Here is a 19,544-nt window from a genome sequence, read left to right as displayed (position 1 = left end):
TAATAAATAATAGAGGCAGACATAAATTAACAGGAAAAGGCAAGAAAGGGAGATGACAAGAGACAGAGGGTTGTATTCCTGGTGTGCCACTGACTTGCTGTATGATCCTGCCACTGGTCTTCCCCTAAATTTTCTGTTGAGAACATGACAGCTTATCTGTCATGTGTTTATGTAGTATCTAGTGCTATGGAGCCCTGATCTCAGTCTGGGGCCTGTACACACCAATCTAATATAAATATACACTAGTAATTAGTGATACACATACACCAGCAGCTTTGGAGTCTGGGTTTGGTGTGGATATTTTGGATGCTTGTCTAAACTGGCTGAATTTTTTGGGTCAAAACCATTATTTAAATCCCTTATTCAGTGCAAATGTACTGTTACAAAATGTAAGGTCTGACATTGAGAGATGCATAGTCAGTGGAGATACACCAATAGGGAATTCAGAATAATATGTTTTCAACGGAGACTTGAAACAAGATGGAAGGTTATTTTTTTCCTATTGACCCACTACTGGAGAAGATGACCAGGATCAGTGGAGATACACCTGGAGAAGATGTTTTCAACTGAGACTTGAAACAAGAATTGAAAGCAACCTTCTTTGTTGGCGTAACTCCACTGAAATTTATAGGGAATTCAGAATAATATGTTTTCAACTGAGACACAAGAAGGTTCTTCCTGATTGCAGGTGCTGCATAGAAGAAGTCCCTTGTGCCAACTGTAGGGAGATTCTGTAACGGGACAGAGATGAGGTGAGAGTGAGTAGGGGTGTGTGTAACGAGAGGCAGGGTCTGGAGCAAGTGATACACAGAGTTTTAAAAATGAGGAGGGTCGTTTTGAACTGGGCCCTGAACAGAGATCAGGTGGAACAATGTGTGTGTAGTGGTGATGTAATGGTGCTTCTTTAAGGATAAGGAAATACAGTTCAGCTGACCAAGTGAGGTGTAACAAAGACGGGAAAACAGGGATTGTACACACATTACACTTAAAGCTTGACATTTTCCAGATATAACTTTATGCACGTAAAGCTTTCAATTTGGATCAAAGCTACCCCTCCATTATCCACTGCCCCCCTCTCTTACCTAAATATCAAACTATTCAGCTACCTCCTCCCCCAGAGTGTGGATTAAAAAATTGGTATTTCCAATGTAAAACACATCCCCTGATTTGCCTGAAATATTTTGCCACTGGAGTCTATACAATACCTTATCCTCTCTCAATCACTTCTCCAGGCACCAGTGCAATATATTTAGGTAAATAGTAACCAGGAAAAGATGACTGATCGCTCACTGCTTACCAAAGGAATCATGAAAGTCAAAGTAAAGCTGAAGTTGTAGCAGAGTATCTTTTTTTACTGGTTTTTTTGGGAAGGGGCCAACATTTACCTGTTCCGTTGGTAACGGTGCATCGAGGATTCCAGGGCTGACAGGGGCTTGGAGTGAAATCACGGCATAGGCGCTGGCATGTACAACAGACATAGAAGGCTGACAAGCAGTAGCTTCTGATAATCAAACTGCAAACCAAGAGGCGCTGCATTGGATTCCAGCCCAGTGATAATTTAGAGTGCATCTGAGGCAGAGAGGGGAGGCTTTTTATTACCAGGAATAAATGTTTTTCTAAGTGACAAGCTCCTTTCTAAACACTAAAGTTCATTTTGGCATATTTTTAAATTAAATAGGAATGACCCAGGCAACATGTCAAGCCAAATTCATCCCTGGAGTACAGCCACTGAAATCAGGGGATTTATTCCAGGGATTCATCTGGCCCAGATTCTCCTTTGGCATCCAGCCATATAAAAGCAACATTGTTTCCAAATGTATCCATGTTTATTGGTCTCCAAAGTATTATGGGAAGAAGTCTGCAATTCATCACTCTATTTACAGTGGATGCAAAGGTCACTCAGTGCATCAGGACAGTAAATAGGTCATGGATTTACAGTATAGGCACAACTCCCCTCGGCATCAGTGGGAGTTATGGGTGTGTGAAGGCTACATGGTGAGTAATAAAGGAAAGGATTTCAAGCAATGTATTCAAGAGCAGGTTCAGAGATGAATGAAACTAGCTCAGGAGGGCGCTGCTGAATCGACATTTCTTTGTCGAGCAGTGTTCCTGTGGGTGCTCCACGCCAGGTGTTGGCGTGTCCTCGCGTCTTGGATCGGAGATTTTGCCAGCAGTGCCCGTCCGGGTTGTGCATGTACAATCCCCGTCTCGCGGCGCTGTTGGTGCCCTTTTCGGCGCGCGGGATGCAGACCCCTCAGTTCCTTCTCAACTGTCCGCAGTCCAAGACGGAGCTCCCAGCTGTTCTTCATAGGCTGCTAGAAATCTTCGATAAGTCTTTTCTATTTTCCTAAAGTAACTTAGTTTACCCATAGTTTAGTGTACCTTACCTTACCATACCTTACTGTACCATACCTTACCTTAATCCTTCCCCATTTAAAAAAAAACAAAATTCCCTCAGACTTACCCTTTAGTTATAGATAGCTTTATGCCAGGTTCCCCCGGCTTCAAACGCAGCACCTCTTGCAGAGATGCTATGCCCGCTTCACATGGACAGACCGAGTGCCTCAGATGCCTGGGTGAAGGACACATTGCCCAGAAATGCATCCATTGAACAAACCTCAAAGTCAGAGCCTTGTGTGACAGGGACCTCCGCCTGAAACTAACTCTCATGGAACGGTCACTGAGACCTCAGACCCTGAGCAGAGTGATGTCTCCCCACAAGAAAATATCAGAAAAAGGCATTCTACTCCATCCACAACAGAGCATGCCAAGAAAAGGAGGTCACCCGAAAAGGACAAAGATTTTGGTATCAAAAAGGCTATAGGTTCCTCTGGTACTATGACCTCATCGACAAGGAGAGACTCTCATCGCTCCTCTAAGGAGCTGAGAGAAAAAACAAACAGCCCTGTACCGAGACGGTACCACCTAAAGCTACGGTCCGCACAATGGCTGTAACCGCCTCAACCGTGGCACCGACTCGCACCTCAGCACCGAGAAGCAGCACAGTACAGTCTAAGGAAACAGGCCGCACAGCGGCACCGACTAAGACCTCAGCGCCGACAAGTTGTATGGCACCGATACAGCCTGGGCAACAGACGTCCCCGAGCGTACCTACGGCAACAAACACATCCATACCGGGAAATTACATGGAGCGCACGGCACAGTCACTTCCAACAGAGCCCACCATTCCCACTCCGCAAAAACATGCTCAGAAGACCAAACACCATAATAATGAGGAGGAAATGCAGGATCTGGCCCTAAGTTTCCATCCTTGCTTCCCTGTAGAAGATCTTAAAGGACTCAATAATGACAATTGCTTCCTTTGACTGATTCCAGCATCTCAGGCTTTTCTTCTCCCTCAGGGACAATAAAGTTACAAAGCACTGTAATCTTCCATGGGGAAAACCAGCCTTGACTTCACTAGGAGACGTGCTCCAGATTAGATCAAGCTTACTTAAGGTTGCTAAATCCAACCTATCTCCTCTTTTCTACTAGGAGTTCTGGGTAACACTTCGTAGCTGGTTGAGTTGTACCCTCACTAGTCCTAACACTTAGGCAGGAGCCTAGACTACAGCCCAACCAGCTAATATCAAGCCACAGATGTAACTTTGCAACTCTACGTGGAAAAAGGTGGCGTTTAGATCATGTTAGCTAAACCCAAGCTAAACTTCACTTCTTTTCCTAGTCAAGACAGGGACAATGAAATTACACACATTCTTTGCGCAGCAGAGATGGCTGCAAGGGTGTGTGTTGAGGCAATGAAACACACAGCACATACACAATCCCTAAATTGGCGGAATTTCCTTCTCATTTCAGTTTGAGTCAAACAGGCAGCTAGTCATGGAAATAATAGCCAGGAATAATGCACTGTTTGAAGTAGGCCACATTCTGTTCTTGGTTATACCAGAGTGAGTCTGGAGTAATTCCACTAGAGTTAATGGAGTTACTCCAGATTTATACCAATATAAATGAGAATGGAGTCTGGCCCTGGGGGAGCAAAGGTGGTGAGAACCAGAGAAAACATATTCCTTCAGCTTGTTTCCTTGTTGCAGTCTCTGCATTCCTGCTAGGGGATATAAAATAATATGTACTGAATGGTGAGGGAAGTTAAACCAAGTTATTTTATATAGCAGCCACCTTTCCTCTAGGACTCCCACAGCACTTTACGGACATTAACCAAACACGCAGAGAGGCTAAGGCTAAATTATCAAATATGCCTGTTCATTTTTGGCTGTCCAATTTTGACACACCTTATAGGGGGCCTGGTTTTCAGAAAATGCTGAGCATCTGTGTCCTCTGAAAATCAGACCCTTATGACTTACCTTCAGTTGGGCACCCAAAAATGGAATTGCCCTAAATCACTGAAAATTTAGGTCCCAGAGTCCTGACTCCCAGTTCCCTCAACCACTCTGTAACTGACTGAATAGTGGAGGCATCATGCTTTTTTTGCCTCAGGTAAACTGAAAAATTCTCCCCCCTTATCTTTTCTTTGGTCATAGAATCATCAAATGTAGGGCTAGAAGGGACCTCAAGAAGTTATCAAGTCCATCCCCCTGCACTGAGGCAGGACCAAGTAAACCTAGCCCATCCCTGACAGGTGTTTGTCCAACCTGTCCTTAAAACCTCAAGTGATTGAGATTCCACAAGTTCTCTTGGAACCCTACTGCAGAGCTTAACTACCCTTAATGAAAGCTTTTCCTAATATCTAACCTAAATCTCCCTTACTGCAGATTAAGACCCTTAGTTCTTGTCCTACCATCATTAGACATGGAGAACAATTGATCACAGTCATCTTTATAAGAGTTCTGAACATTTTTGAAGACTGTTACCAGGTTCCCCCCATCTTCTTTTCTCAAGACTGAGCCTGCCCAGTTTTTTAAACTTTTCCTCATAGGACTGGTTTTCTAAACCTTTAGTCATTTTTTGTTGCTGTCCTCTGGATTCTCTCCAGTTTGTCCACGTCTTTCCTAACGTGCGGCACCCAGAACTGGACACAGTACTCCAGCTGAGGCCTCACCAGGGCCGAGTAGAGTGGATCGATTATCTCCTGTGTCTTACATACGACATTTTTGTGAATACACCCCAGAATGATATCAGCCTTTTTTGCAACTGCATCATCTCTCACATCTACAGGAGGATGTTGGCTCTCCCAGTCTAAGGAGAAATATTGCTTTAGAAGTGGGTCCTTAGGCAGCTGGATCATAGCAAGGCTTGCTGGATCTGACTACTAGAGATGAATTTTTTTTGTTTGTTAGTTTTTGCAAATGGATTTCTTCTAGATATTCATTCTGAAGAAAATGGGTTAGACATTTGGGGGCAACACCCATTGAATCTGGCCCAATTTATCTGCCTAATTGCTCAGAGAAACAGCCTAGGAAAAGGGAGTGACTGACCTTTGCAGATGCTGGAATGTCATGTGCATTCCTTGTGGAATTGCATGTCAGCTGCATTCATCTGCCAACTGCATCACAAGCCAAGATGGGGTTAATTAATGGAGGGGTTTGGTTTCTAATATGTGGGGTCTAGTCTCCAATAAACACATGGAGGAGTTTGGCATGAACCACAATTAATGTTAAATACAGTTAGCCACATGTATATTTTTGCACTTCAGCGTGCAAATAAAAGCCAGACACTCAGTCTCACGTCTGAAAAGAGCCACTGCTTCCCATCCCAAATTTTAAATGCTTTCAGATTAAGATGCCTGGATCTGCCATCCATCCTCATGGAATTGGTCAGATTTAAATGTGGACTAACTGGCTTCCTGGCTGAGATTAATTCTCAGTAAGGCACAATTGTTTTTTCCCCTCCCTGAGAGTTTGGAGAACAAGGGGTTCTAGTTAAGGTAAGGGGGTGGGGCAGATTTCTAAACCGGCGGCTTCTGCTCTGATTGGAACCTTAGAACCACAGCCCCGATTTTCAAAAGTGTGTAGTGATTCTTAGTACCCCAGTTTTTGGGTCTCCCATTTAAGACATCTCAAAGAAAGAACTCAGCACCCAGTGTCAGGCCCCTTAACATGTCTTTGGTTGGATGCCCAAAAATTAAGGAACATCCATGCTGAAAACATCTGAGCATAGAAATTAGAACTGAAACACACCAACGAGGTCCTGACTCACAATCCATCTCCTCTAACCCACCCGTGCAGATTGATCCCTGGAGTCTATTCTCTAGTGTTTTGTCCTGTCTAAAGACTTAAACCACTGGGTTTCCACCAGTTTGAAAATAATAATACAAATTAGGGTTTTTACAGTGGCAACAATGTATGAGTGTTCTATAACTTTCAGATAAATAAGGGTCAAATTCTATCTCGGACAGTATCATTCTCCGTTCCTAAATTACTCCTGTGCTTTCAGTTCGATAGTATTCTCCACTTCCTGCCTTGAACTGTTGTGCAGTGTTGCCATTCACTATGAAATAGCTGTTGTGTTCTGCCCAAGAGGCAGCTGTGCTTTGCTGGCAAATGACGGGATGCCTCCATCTCACTTATTTATCGCACAGGGCTGTAAGAGCTAATGTTTGCACAGCACTGCAAGCAGGTAGACATCCCCTCAGCTTCTAACACTGTGAAGACATGTTGAATAGGATTCAGATTTACCCCCACTTCCTGGAGGTTGCCTTTATCGCTAACCAAAATAACAATGATATCTCTTCTGCAGCTTGGCTAATTGTAGTGGGGTGTTTTTTCCCTGCAGGACCTCCTCTGTCCTTGTCCTGGTTCTCTCTGCCTCAGAAACTCAGGGCCTGATTCACCATCTTGTTGGGGCCATTTACACTTATGCAGAATTGGTGTAAAATGTGGATTTAGTAGGATTTTACACCCACTCCCCCTCGGCAGGAGGGAATCAGGCCTTCAAGCTCTTTTATACATCTAGGTTGTAACTGACCATGCTCGCCTGCTCTAACAGATAGTAGGTCAGCAGAAATAACTGCATCTCTGTGTATGGTGCTAGCACCTGAAATCCTGGTGTGTCAGCAAAAACAATAATAAAAATTAAGGTTTTTAGACTGCTGACTATGTATAACTCTTTCTATAATTTTCATATGAATAAGGGTCACATTCTATCTCAGGTAGTATCATTCTAGTTTCCTACATCCGTCAATTACAAGCATGTTGAGATCTTTTAGTGAAAGGTGGTATAAATGCGAAGAATTAGTTTATTGTCCTCAATTTTCACAGCTAAATGTGCAAAAGTGCTGACAGCAAATCCCAAAGTTTCTTCCTGTGCCAAGAAAAGCCAATGACCACACTCTCCACCAGCCATTGCTACCTTTAAAACAAAACAGCCGTAAGGAAGCATTTTCATAAGATGATGATGAAGCAGAAGCCCTCAAGTGGCCACAAGCTAACTAGTTAATAGGGCCAATGAACAATGGCCATTTCTCCCCTTTAGACTCAGGGGCAAGAGAGAGAGCCATAGCAGCAAGTGACACCAAGAAAGAAGAAATAGCCTGGGGTTATAAAAACAATTACAACACACATGAACAAACACTTCAGCTGTGCCAAGCTAAACTTGGCTGAGCATTTTGGTTGGCCATGTACTCTCCCAGCTGGTTGCATTCTGCAGGTCCATGTAGCATCCCCTGACAGAGAGAGAGGGAGCGACACTTCACAGCCCTGTACAAAACACAGCAGGCTCGATCCTCCTGTCCCAACACAGGATTCGCAGCCATCAACTTCACTTGAACCCTGTTTCTCCTTTGTACCATGTAGTCATTTTATGCTTGTGCAAAGTGAGCAGGTGTAAAACACCACACTTCTGATCTGGTACCACTTTAAACCCTGTGTGTGTGTGTGTGTGTGTGTGTGTGTGTGTGTGTGTGAGTGAGTGAGTGAGTGAGTGAGTGAGTGAGTGAGAGTGAGAGAGATACCACATATAGCTCAAACCCATCTCTCTGGATTTCCAGCCCAATCTGAAGTCCCAACAATTTCCCATAACTTCAGCTATGCAGATGAATATTTGGATACTTAGCTGGACCAAACCTCCTGGTCCTGATTGTCCTCACACTTTACACTAGTGCAAATCAAGAGAAACTCCCCTGAACTCAATGGGCTTATACAGTATAAACAATGCGTGAGAGAACCATGAGGCATCCTTTAGTGGTCATGAAAAGCTGAAAATTTTGGATCCTGGTCTGAACTTCCACAGGTTGGATCTGGGGTTTTGGGTCAGGCACGGCTCTGCTTTGGTGCTTCACTCACCACTGTGGCCAGAAACCCCAAACATTTCTGATAACAGGGCTAGAAAAGCCAACGCTGTGGACTTTGGAATTTCTATGTGCACAGTCAGCGTTCGTTGTGTTAAGAGCCATGTTCCCGTGGTCTTGTTTTCTCCACGTTCTTAAAACAAAGAGCACCACTTTGAATAAACCATCTTGCTTAAACCATAATTTCAGCTCCAGAAAGCAAGGCTCTGTTTGATGTGGGGCCCTTCTCACCCACCCAAAGCTGGACTCCTTCACCAAGGCACTATGTTGATTTAACCCCCTTAGCTGACTACGCCGGTGCCCTGGGATATGCTCAAAGCCTGTGTGTCTGAGGCATTAGAAAGTGCTGAATAATGGAACCTGTGGCCCTAAACATTCCAGAGGATAAATACACTCAGGTTACGCAAGCAATCTCCTCTGCGATCTTGTGCCTTTGTGCTTTGGATCCCTTCTGGGATTGGAAATCTGTGTGTTTGTTCTTTCTCTTCATCCTCCCTCAGGCAGTTAGCAAGCCTGAAAATTCCTACACTCTGGGGGTGTTTTATGAGCAGTAGGGGAAATAATAAAGGGAAGAACCCACTCTCCTTGAGTTGGGCTTCTAATAAAAATAGCAAGTCTAAATTAATAAATACAAATAAAAGTCATCGGGTCAAGTGGATTGGACAGTTGATAGGTACTCAGAGGAGTTGAGCTATATTCCCAGCTGTCACTGCCCTGGGGGAAAACAATCGCCTATTCTAGTCTTATCTATACAGGTTCTTATACCATCCTCATCACCATAGTACCTGAGCACCTTCCAGTTGTGCATTAAGTGATGTGATTTCCATATGTTATGACAGTTCATTCTTTCTTTCTCTCATCCTCTCCCAAGGGGGAGAATTGTTTGTGTAGTGGAATGATTTGTTTTGCTAGAGCTTTGTTTTGGAGGAGTGTGTGTGTGTGTGTGTGTTTGTTAGAGAAAGCAAATTTAAGGAGTGCACTTGGCAGCTGGAGTGGTAGGTTGTGAGGTTAGATGTTTTTGTCTTTTTTTCTCCCTCTGACCTTTTGCCCATCTTCTGTATTTAGATTATAATTTCGGAATGGCAGGGACAGTCTCTCATTATGTGTTTTTACAGAGGCTAGCACAATGGGTTCCTGACCATGGCTATGACACCTAAGTCCTACCATGATACACAGAACAATAATACGTGATCACACTTTGCACTTTTACTGACAAATTGATCCATTTCCTCACATGGTTCCCATCACTGCTGTATCTCATCATGATTGATGCTCAACGCCCTTGTGAAGTAGGGAAGCATTATCTCTCCCATTTTACAAATGGGGAAACTGAGATACAGGAAGCCAAATGAGCCTGGTTCATTTATGGTTACTTTGAGGCCCCTTTGCATGTTGCCAGAGTGGTGCAAAGGGATCTCCGTGTAAATGAGAATCAGGACCTACGGCCCAGATTTGTAAAAGTATTTACACCCCTAAGTCCCATGGAATTCAGTTGGAGTTAGGGTCCCAAATACCTTTACAAATCTGGCCCTCAGTGGTTTTCCAACATGGCTCACAAAAACCTACAGAAAGGGGATCTCATTCTTCATTCAATTTCTATGGAGCCACATTGATTGACATTCCTTACAGGGATCAGGGAGGTTGAGGGGAAAGTTCCTGGCCACAGGACAGGGCAGGATTCCTGGAAAGACTCGCCACTTCCTACATAACCTAACTCCTAATGCTGCTAGAAGGGGAACGTGCATGAGGGGCTGCAGGGAGAAAGAAGAACCATCGGCAAGATGGGAGCAGAGGAGTGCCGGAGTGTGAGGCTGCGTCGAAGGAAGGCATGTTATTGTGCACAGAAGGGGCTTAGGAAGATGGGAAGGGAGGGGACTGAATTCAGGGGAGTCTTGTGCCTCAGTGACAGACTCAGTGCTGTAACCTCGCTCCCCGGCCCAGTTATATTCATAGCACAGGCAATTCTAAACGGTGCTTCAAGCAACAGCTTTACTGCATATTTGGTTCCAATAGATCATTTCATCAGGTTCTCTTCCAAGAAATTTTCCAGGATTTTTTCTTGTTGCCTTCCATGCACACCCTGACGATTTATGTGTACTTGTGCTCACAAAAATCTGCCTTGTTGTTCAGGATAACTGAGTGAATTTATAATCTTGCTAATCCTGAACCTTTCAACCCTGCTCAGCAATCAGATCTGAGTGATCTCACTCCGTGCCGATGTGGGCTGAGATTGCTGGCATAAGAGCACCAATGGTTCCCGCTACCGTGAGCCAGTCACTGCCACGATTGTTCTCTAGCTGGCCCACCAGAATCCACTATTTTTTGGTGGGGGACCTTGGTTCAGTCCCTACTGATGCCACGTGATGTCGGCACGTGCCTGAGCTTGGGTTTGTGTGACAGCTGCTTTCTTGGCTGTTACACCAGAGATTGAATTGGAGACCTCCAGAGCGGAAGGCGTGAGCTAAAGAGACAAGGCTCCCCAGCTGGGGCCATAACAGATTAAGTTCCTCCTTGGATCGGGGACACCATGACACGTGCTAACCACCATCTTATACCTGCTGCACCCTTTCAATCTTTGCTTGCTCCAGCCTGTAAGCCAGCCAAAATTCCTCCAGGGAGTCCTCCTTATGCACCCTCCCCTGTAATGTGGACAGCAACTTCTCAGCCCGGCCCTTGGGTTTGCTGGGTCAGCGTGAGTGTTGCCAGGAGTGGCAGGTGCTTCCTTTTAATCCTCTTCAAATGGCATTGCTTCCTTCCAAACGTGCTTTTTGCTTCCCAACACAAAAACAAAGGGTTGGTTTGTTTCCGTGCACACACACAAGCTCTTCCAGAGAAGCCTACAATGGCAAAGTAAAGAAATGGCCACCACTCTGCCCAGGGACGGGTAGCTACCATGACGCAGGGACACCCCGGCTCCGAGTCAAGCCATAAACAAGGGGATAACCCTGGCCCCCAGCCAGGCCCTTTCACCATCCTTCCACAAGGGCACATGCTGCTCATTAGCGGCCGCATTGCATGACTTGGGGCTTGCAAAAGACAATAAAAACAGTGAGCTCATCAGAGAAGAAAAACAGGGAGCGAGAGGGATTTTCATAAATATTTGTGTCTTCAGGACTCTCGGGCAGCAGCCGTTTCTCCCCTCCCTTTCTGTTTAAACAGTCGAGTTGTTCGTTGAGCCTCACTTTTAAACATGATTCTAAGTCCAGGGCCCAAGGATATCTGCAGCAAGCCTCAAGCAGCTGACACGCCCCCAGGCCCAATGCGACGTGTTGAAGTCAGTGGAACATTTGCCACCTTGCAAGAGGCAAGCCGCACCGTGTGGCCCTTTGAGTGCAGTTTACAGAAAGATAAATGTGTGGCCAGGGGACAAAATGAATCCCTGATGTAATTGCATTGACGTCACTGGGCTTACCCCAAGGTTGGATTTAGCCCACTGGCTTCAATAGCCAGGCCCCAGGGATGAATTTGGAGCTAGGGAGATATATTTGACATGCCTGCATGTAAGAGCTGTCCCTTTGGATGGCTTTCTGTTGCACTTGGAGTGGAGAACTATAAGAATAGCCAGACACTTGTTGAGTCCTAGATACGGACTTCACGCATGAAATAATAGCCTCCCTCCGACATAAACTTCAATTGTTTCTATTGAGAATTTACCAAATCAGCCCAAAACCTCATCCAGATTGCTTTATTAGTTAGAAATGCTGGGAGAGCCTCCAATTTATATAGTGTTTTATTTATTATTATTATGATGTAATTATTAAAAAACTCCTGAGAGATTCCTTTCTTAGCCCAACAACATGAAGGATGAAAAGCCATAACTGCTTCCCTTCCCGTCTAGTTTGCATAGAACATGAGAAGGCAACGTGGGCTGGTGGACAGGGCATTGCACTGGGCTGCCAGACATCTGGACTCTGTTTCTGCCACCCATCTGGCGTGTGACCTCTAAACAAGTCATTTCTCTATGCCTCTGTTTCTCCACTCTGCCTTGTGAGCTCTTGAGGGCAGGGACGTCTCTTACTGTCTATGTATAGTGCTTAGCGCATGGGGATGCTGATCTCAGTTGAGGCCTTTAGGTGATACAATAATATGTAGTATTGGCTATGTCTACACTTAAAATGCTACAGTGGCACAGCTGCACTGCTTCAGTGTAGACATTTACTACAGTGATGGGAGCGGTTCTCCCATCGCTGCAGTTAATCCACCTCCCCAAGAGGTGGTACGTAGGTTGACGGATGAATTCCTCCCTCGACCTAGCGCTCTCCACACAGGAGCTCAGCTCGATTTACCTGTGTCGCTCAGAGGTGGGGATTATTCACATCCCTGAGCGACACCGTTGGGTCGATGTAATTTTCTAGGCTGGCCCGTTATTATGCAACTAGTTTTTTGGGGTTTTTTTTTTTGAGCTGCGCTGAATATTGCTCCGAGATCAGAAAGCTGGAGTGTCACTTACAAGACTGGCTGGGTGCACCTTGATGTCACAAGTGGCAGAGATCACATAAATAGCCATTGGTGATATGAAATAAAATGGGGAACTATCATTATGAAACGACTGCATGGGAAGGTTGTACAGTCACTCATTAGGAATCCCCCTGGTTATCCCGACAGCACTGGCACACGAAGGAGCCATGTAACCTTACACGCATCACAGCCATGATCAGAGGATCTGGCAGGGACAAATCCTTCATTAAAGTGACTTTTGCATCATGTTGAAGAACAAAGTGTGGATTTAAGGCTGTCTGTTTCTGTTTGTTCCTTCCAGATTATCAAAGAGCCCCCTCCACCGCCTGAAGAGGACAGTGAGGTAAGTGCCATTGGTATTTCCAGCTCTTCTCTGTGTCTGGCTTTCAGGGCAGATAGCATGGAGAACAGGGCAGCAGATTGGAGTTAGCATTTTGCATTCACCTCCTCTGCTCTTGCACCCAACAGGCAAACAGAGGCTTTTTAGCTACATGCGTGGTTTTGGGCGCACTCTGCTTTCTGGGTAATGTTTTCAGTGCATGTTTCATTCCGGTCGGGATCAGCCACTTTATTTCCACAGAGTGATTGAGCCAGTCAGAGCTGGGCCCGTACGGGGAGAGGAAAGGAGGGAGAGAGTCTGTCCTCGGCTTCGAGTAGAAGAGCAGTGTAGAAAATCAGCCCTGTTCAGGACAACAATTCAGCACATGCTTAACTTTTAACTCAGTAGGACTTAAACACATGCTTAGCTGCCTTCCTGAACTGGGACCTTAACGAGTTAGGACTGGACTATGTCACCCAGGCAGTCAGGGAACACTAAAACACACCACTTCACTAGTGTGAATAAAGGCTGTGTGCTCTAGTCCGGTGATTCTCAACCAGGGGTACACATACCTCTTGGGGTACACAGAGGTCTTCCAGGGGGAGGTCCATCAACTCATTGAGATATTCACCTAGTTTTACAACGGGCTACACAAAAAGCACCAGTGAAGTCAGTACAAACTAAAATTTCACACAGACAATGACTTGTTTATACCCCTCTATATACTTTGAAATGTAAGTACAATACAATATTTATATTCCAATTGATTTATTTTATAATTATATGGTAAAAATGAGAAAAAAAGCAATTTTTCAGTAACAGTGTGCTGTGACACTTTTGTGTTTTTGTGTCTGATCTTTGTAAGCAAGTCGTTTTTAAGTGAGGTGAAACTTGGGGTACACAAGACAAATCAGACTCCTGACAGGGGTCCAGTAGTCTGGAAAGGTTGAGAACCGCTGCTCTAGTCCTTAATGTTTCTTTCTAGCAAATTAGGTCTGAAGCCCAAAGGCCAAATTATAAGATGGTGTAAATTGGTGCAATTCCATTGACTTCAAAGAACCGGCAAAGAACTGAGCCCAGATGTTTTATTCAAAGAGACAGAAAAGCAACAGGAAAACTCACATGGGAAAATCTTAAGCTTACGCCCCACTTATTCTTCTATACAAATCCAATAATGTGTGATAATTATATCTGGGTCACTGTTGCTTTCTTGGGACAGATTCCTCCCTGTAAACTAAAACTAAAGGTTTATTGTAAAAAGAAAGAAAGAAACCATGAGAGAAATGTTAAAGGGTCAAAGCAAATCAGATACATACAAATGATTGAAAGTCCATATATATCGGGTCTCTAGAAGAATTGTGGAGTTGCAGGCTTGTACAGTCCCTCTGGTGCACATCCAATACCTGGATGGGTCTAAGTCCTTCGGTTCAGTTGCACAATGAATTGATCCAGAGGCAGGTGTGTATCTGCAGCTGGACAGGAACAAAGACAAAATGGATTCTGTGGCTTGGCCTTATGTACCGTCTGGCCTTGGCCAGGCTGTCTTGTGGAATGTTACAAGAACTAAACTGGAGTCCAGAGTCACATGGGCCAATCCTGGTAACTCTTCAGATCTGCCTTTAGTTTCTTCCTGGGCCCCTTGCATCCGTGAGTGTCTTAATGGGCCATTAAGCAGGCTATTGTCCTGCCGCCATCCTGTCTGGGGTGTTGCCGAGGCAGCACAATTTGAAATACAGATATCTCAAATACATCTATAACTTCCATTTTGCATATTTCACATGAACATAAGTATTATCATCTGACTTAGCATATTGTAACCTTTCTAACAGTACCTGACATGGCATATCTCACATGAATTATTATGACTTTGACATATTGATGTTAACCCATATGTTAAATGCCCCCCCCAGTCGAACCAGCACGACACCCCCAACGCGAGACTGGTGTAGACGGGAGCAATCGGAGCTCCCCAAGGGCCCCCCTCGTTCAGACAGTGTGACAGCCATATCCCACATACTCCTGCTTTCGACTAGCAACGAGAGAGATTCTTCTCTCCCTTCTACTGCTTTGCACTTCCGTTACTGGGCCTTGTCCCACACCCACTGAAGTCAGTGGGAGCCTTACCGGGGGAAGTGAGAGGAGACTCACACCCAGGAACAGAGTGGTGCAGTGGGTTTGTTCCCTTGCCGTTTGCCACCGGCGACACATTCTGGACTCTCATCCAGTGAAAATGCATTTGCTGGACTGAGCCTTCCCCCACTCCCCAGGAAGTCTGGCCTAAAGAGCACTCTCTGCTCTAAGGCAGGGCTGTTGAAGTTCAGGACTGAGACGCATTAGCAGAGTGGAATCCTGCTCAGCTTCTGCCTGTGTCATACCCATGGTAAAGCCAGTGAGCTTCCCATCAGCGGAGCCCAAGCCAGGAATGGAACCCGAGACATTACAGCATGGAAGCAGAAACCCAATTCGTAATGCTCCCGAAGTCCAGGAAAATTTGGATTTGGATCCGCCTCCAGATAAGAACGCCCATCTCTAATAACGATGTTTTCAATCCGAGCCTCTCTCTGCAGCCATCTGACATACTTTCCTAATCAGCGATGTCTATTGCTGGGCCCTCAATAAATCCAGCACTGTTGTCAGTTTCCAGCTTCAGAAGGAAAGGAAAACCATATTAACTTGAAACTGCACATGGCTGATCTGCTCTGCTCTGCACATGCCTTCAAGTCAAGGGATTCAATAGCTGAAATCAATTAAAATACATCAGGCTGGAATGCTAGCTCATGGTCCAAGGACTGGGAAGGGAAGTTACGGCTTGGTGTTGTGGGGGAATGTATGTCTCACGCTCAAGGAGGCGTTCTGGTAATCCTGGCAGTGTTCGCGGACAAAGCAGCATTTGCTTCAGGTTCTGCTTGGTTGTATTGGCCAGTCTGTTTTGGCAGAAGCTAAATTAAAGAACAAGAGTTTAATTAAACTGTCGTGAACATGCTTTTCCTCTGTGTTACATATTTCTTTAGCCCTGATCATATTTTTCCTGGCCCTCCATGCACAGAGCAAACATGGAGGAGGGCCTGCATGATTGAGGCCCTTTGGAAGGAGAGTTTTTCATTCTGCTGTTATTTGCACTGGAGATTTTTTTTTCTTCTAGTGATGTTTTTGCTGTTCACTTCTGTTAAGCCAGCCTGGAACTGTCAGCACCTTGGGAGGTGCAGTGAAATTGTTCATAGCACGTGGGGTGTCTGTCTCTTTGGGAACCTGGCCCCTCTGCCACCTACCGGTGTGCTTCACAACAGCTCTGTGATTACACAGGCAGTTTCTTCTGGGTCACCATGCTCTATTCCGGGAGGCCCAGATCCACAAAGACATTCAGGTGCCTCGATCCTATTCATACCTTTGAGGACCTGGGCTTGGAGTCTCTTCCATTGTGACTGTCTTTGTAAGTCACAGAAAGACAGGAGGGTGAGGTAATCTATCTTTTATTGGACCAACTTGTGTTGGGGAGAGAGACAAACTTTCACAGAGCCATACAGAGCTCTTCTTCAGGTCTGGGAAAGGAACTCGCAGCGTCACAGCACAATGCAGATTGTTTAGCATAAATAATTAGCGCCTATTGTAAGGGACCATTCAAGGTAAACTGCATATTTCAAGGTACGCTGCATACTTGTAACTCAAACACACTGCACTGTAACTCACACACATACTTGTAACTCACACACACTGCACTGTAACTCACACACATCCTTGTAACTCTACACACACTGTAGAGGCTGATGAGTTTGCTACATCATTGCTTAGTTGAGAAGGGTCTTTTAGCACCGGGAGTAAGTCTCATCCTTTTACTTCCAGAGGTCCCAGGCTACTGCTGATAACCCAGTCAGGGGCAGGGCGTTGCTTTGTGCCTGATGTGCTCCTGTTGTTACCTAAACCTGTATCTGCAGTTTATCTGTTTTCCGACTGACACAACAGGAGTCATACACTATGTCCATAGCTAGAGGCATGAACAGCTGTCACCACGGAAGAGAATCATTGAGGAGGATACGTGTCCAATGAACTTTCTGTCACGGTTCAGGCCAACTGCGGCTGTGTTTCCCCTCAGTGGTTCTGCAACGCTTGGCTTTCCGCTCCCCAGCTGTTGCCCATCTTGAGCAGAGACATACATCTCTCTCCCTTCTGACCGTAGTATTCCCGAGCAGAAGAGTTCTCTGCCTTCACTTTGTCATTCCCAGCACAGACAGCTTGCCTGCTTGCTTTCTCTCTCTTCAGAGACGAACAACACTGTGATGGCTACAGATAGGAGTTACCACACAGTTCCTTCTAAGCAAGCCTACTTTACACTTAAGGTAAAAAACATGACAGAGAAACAAATATTGCAAACAACAAAGGAACCCACACACACGTTAATGACACCCACCGGAGGTTCATCCCAGCTCTCCCATGGGCTCTGGCAAGTGCAATTAGTGCTCCACCTCAGGGGGACCCTTGTGATTACAAGTTCCTCAGAGGTTCAGCTCTGAACAAGCACCCTCATAACACATTCTGTTCCCTTTCAGGGGTCTTCGAACTGGAGTTTCCCAAACCAGGTAGTTAGTATACAAGGGATCTCTCTCCCCAGGGAGTATCTCCAAAACGTTGGCTTTGGAGGGGGAGAATTTGTGTTCCCCTCACTTCAAGGTATTTCCGAAGGAAATCCACTTCACACCAAAAGACCTTTGAACGTCCTCTGACCTTGCAGAGATTGCATTCATCTTGTCTTTCTGCTAACGCAGTTCCATACCATCTCACAGTAGTTCATAAACATTTGCATTTGTAATACGATGAACACCAAAGGTGCTAATCCTAATTGAATAAGGTTTAACATCATTCGGTAATGTTTATCTTAATTTCATATGGTTTGTTCAGGATATCGTCAATCCGTCATGCTTTCAACCATCCCAAATCGAAGAGAACCCGAGGGATGCTTTCAGTGTCAGCCAAAGCTTTCAAAGCAGTAGCTCTCTGGTTAAAATACAGAGCTGGCTAGGAGACATAATTACAGAATTTGAAACCCTGAGATCAGTATCGTCCAGAGGAAAGTAACCTGATTTCTCCCCACAAGTCAGTGCATTGTCAATGGAGAGGGTATAGTCTCACATGGTTGAGTTGTTGGTGGGACCCAACAGGTAGTGAGAGAGTTGGATGTGTTTTAATTTTGCTAATGTGAATTTTGGGTTGCTGCTCTGAAGGGCACATAATGTCCATTGTACATACAGCATCTCTTGACGTCCTCTGGCAGAGAAGCATGCAACACAACTCCTCAGCGACTTCAAAGAGCTGCTGAGATTAAGAAGAAAGACATTCTGAGGGTTGGTGTTTGAAATCCAGCAATCATCTTAAATGCAAAGATACAGTTAATGAAAACACTGTCTGGGTATGTGCATGAGACAAAGAGATGTATCAGAAAACAGTGCGTTTTCCATACCTTTTATTTTATTTATGCAAGTGCATGAGGCACTGTTGTGCTGGGAGCTGTGATGAACGATGGAGATTTGATCTGAGTTGCGGTCTACAGCAGCGTTCTGGGAATCAAAGACTCCAGGGGCCAGATCCTCAGCGGGTGTAACCTGGAGCAGCTCCATTACTCTACACAAATGGAGGATCTGACTCCTAGGGTTTATTCTTGGCTCTGCCACAATTTACCCTGGGATGATCTAGTGATCCCTTCTGGCCTTAACCAATATGCCCACACAGCAGCTGGGAGCATGCCTCCCAGCGTGGATAGACAGACGTGTGCTAGACAGAACCAAACTCTATGGCTCTAGGGCAAGTCACATGGGACATAAATGTTCAGGTGCTGGGGTTTTGGGATTTAGAAGGGAATGTCAATATTGTGAGCATCACTCTTGTGTTGGAAAACACCTTTGATCTGACAGCACTTTCCTCCAGAACTGAGAATTCTGTAAACCTGCTTCTCATTTACCCTAAGGCCTCTTTACATCACTTGAGCAGCATAAAGCAGCCTTACATATAATTTCCTCCCACCTTGGGCCCCTTTGACACCGCCAGAGTGGTGTGGCGTTGCCTTAATGTTAAAGAGAATCAGTGGCTTTTATCTTGGGATATAATTGACATAAACCTTTTAAAGCTCAGGATCAGGCCCAGAAAAGAAGGCAGATGTTCTGCCAAAGTATATGTCATTGGACTCTGTTCCCATTGTAGAGTCCAGCCCTGAAAGGGGACTGCCAAGGGAAGCAACACATTGCACACAGAGAGGATTGGGCCCCACTCTCTCCATTTTTCTAAAAATAAATGGAAGATGGACTCAGTCTACTGAAATCTGGTGCTTTTAGCATGCTGTCGATAGCTCTCTCCCCTATAGAAAACCAGGTAACCACTCGTCTCCAGCATGAAGCAGTGCTAATCCCTTAAGCAGCAGCATGACATTTACAGTAAGAATTTTTTCCCCCAAACTCTTGGCAAAAATAAGACAAGAGGAATTCTTGCATCAGCAGATTTAAAAGCTGAGGCCATATGGCTGAGCATTGCAAGGAGAATGCATTATTCTGTGACAATGAAGAACTAGCAGCATTGCCT

General features: G+C 45.2%; 1 protein-coding gene across 1 annotated transcript in view; it reads left to right on the top strand.

Annotated features, from left to right (window-relative positions):
- The window catches only part of ANTXR1 (ANTXR cell adhesion molecule 1), a 134,465-nt gene that overhangs the window by 72,122 nt on the left and 42,799 nt on the right, over positions 1-19,544 (top strand). The window contains exon 14 of the mRNA XM_067545854.1: positions 12,963-13,004. Coding sequence (XP_067401955.1) covers positions 12,963-13,004 — 42 coding nt within the window. The remainder of the gene's footprint in view (positions 1-12,962; positions 13,005-19,544) is intronic.

Source organism: Emydura macquarii, unplaced genomic scaffold (genome assembly GCF_026122565.2).
Source record: "Emydura macquarii macquarii isolate MOO-44397 ecotype Brisbane River unplaced genomic scaffold, CSIRO-AGI_Emac_v2 contig_1110, whole genome shotgun sequence".
Taxonomy (NCBI): Eukaryota; Metazoa; Chordata; order Testudines; family Chelidae; genus Emydura; species Emydura macquarii.
This window is presented reverse-complemented; position numbering and strand designations above follow the sequence as displayed.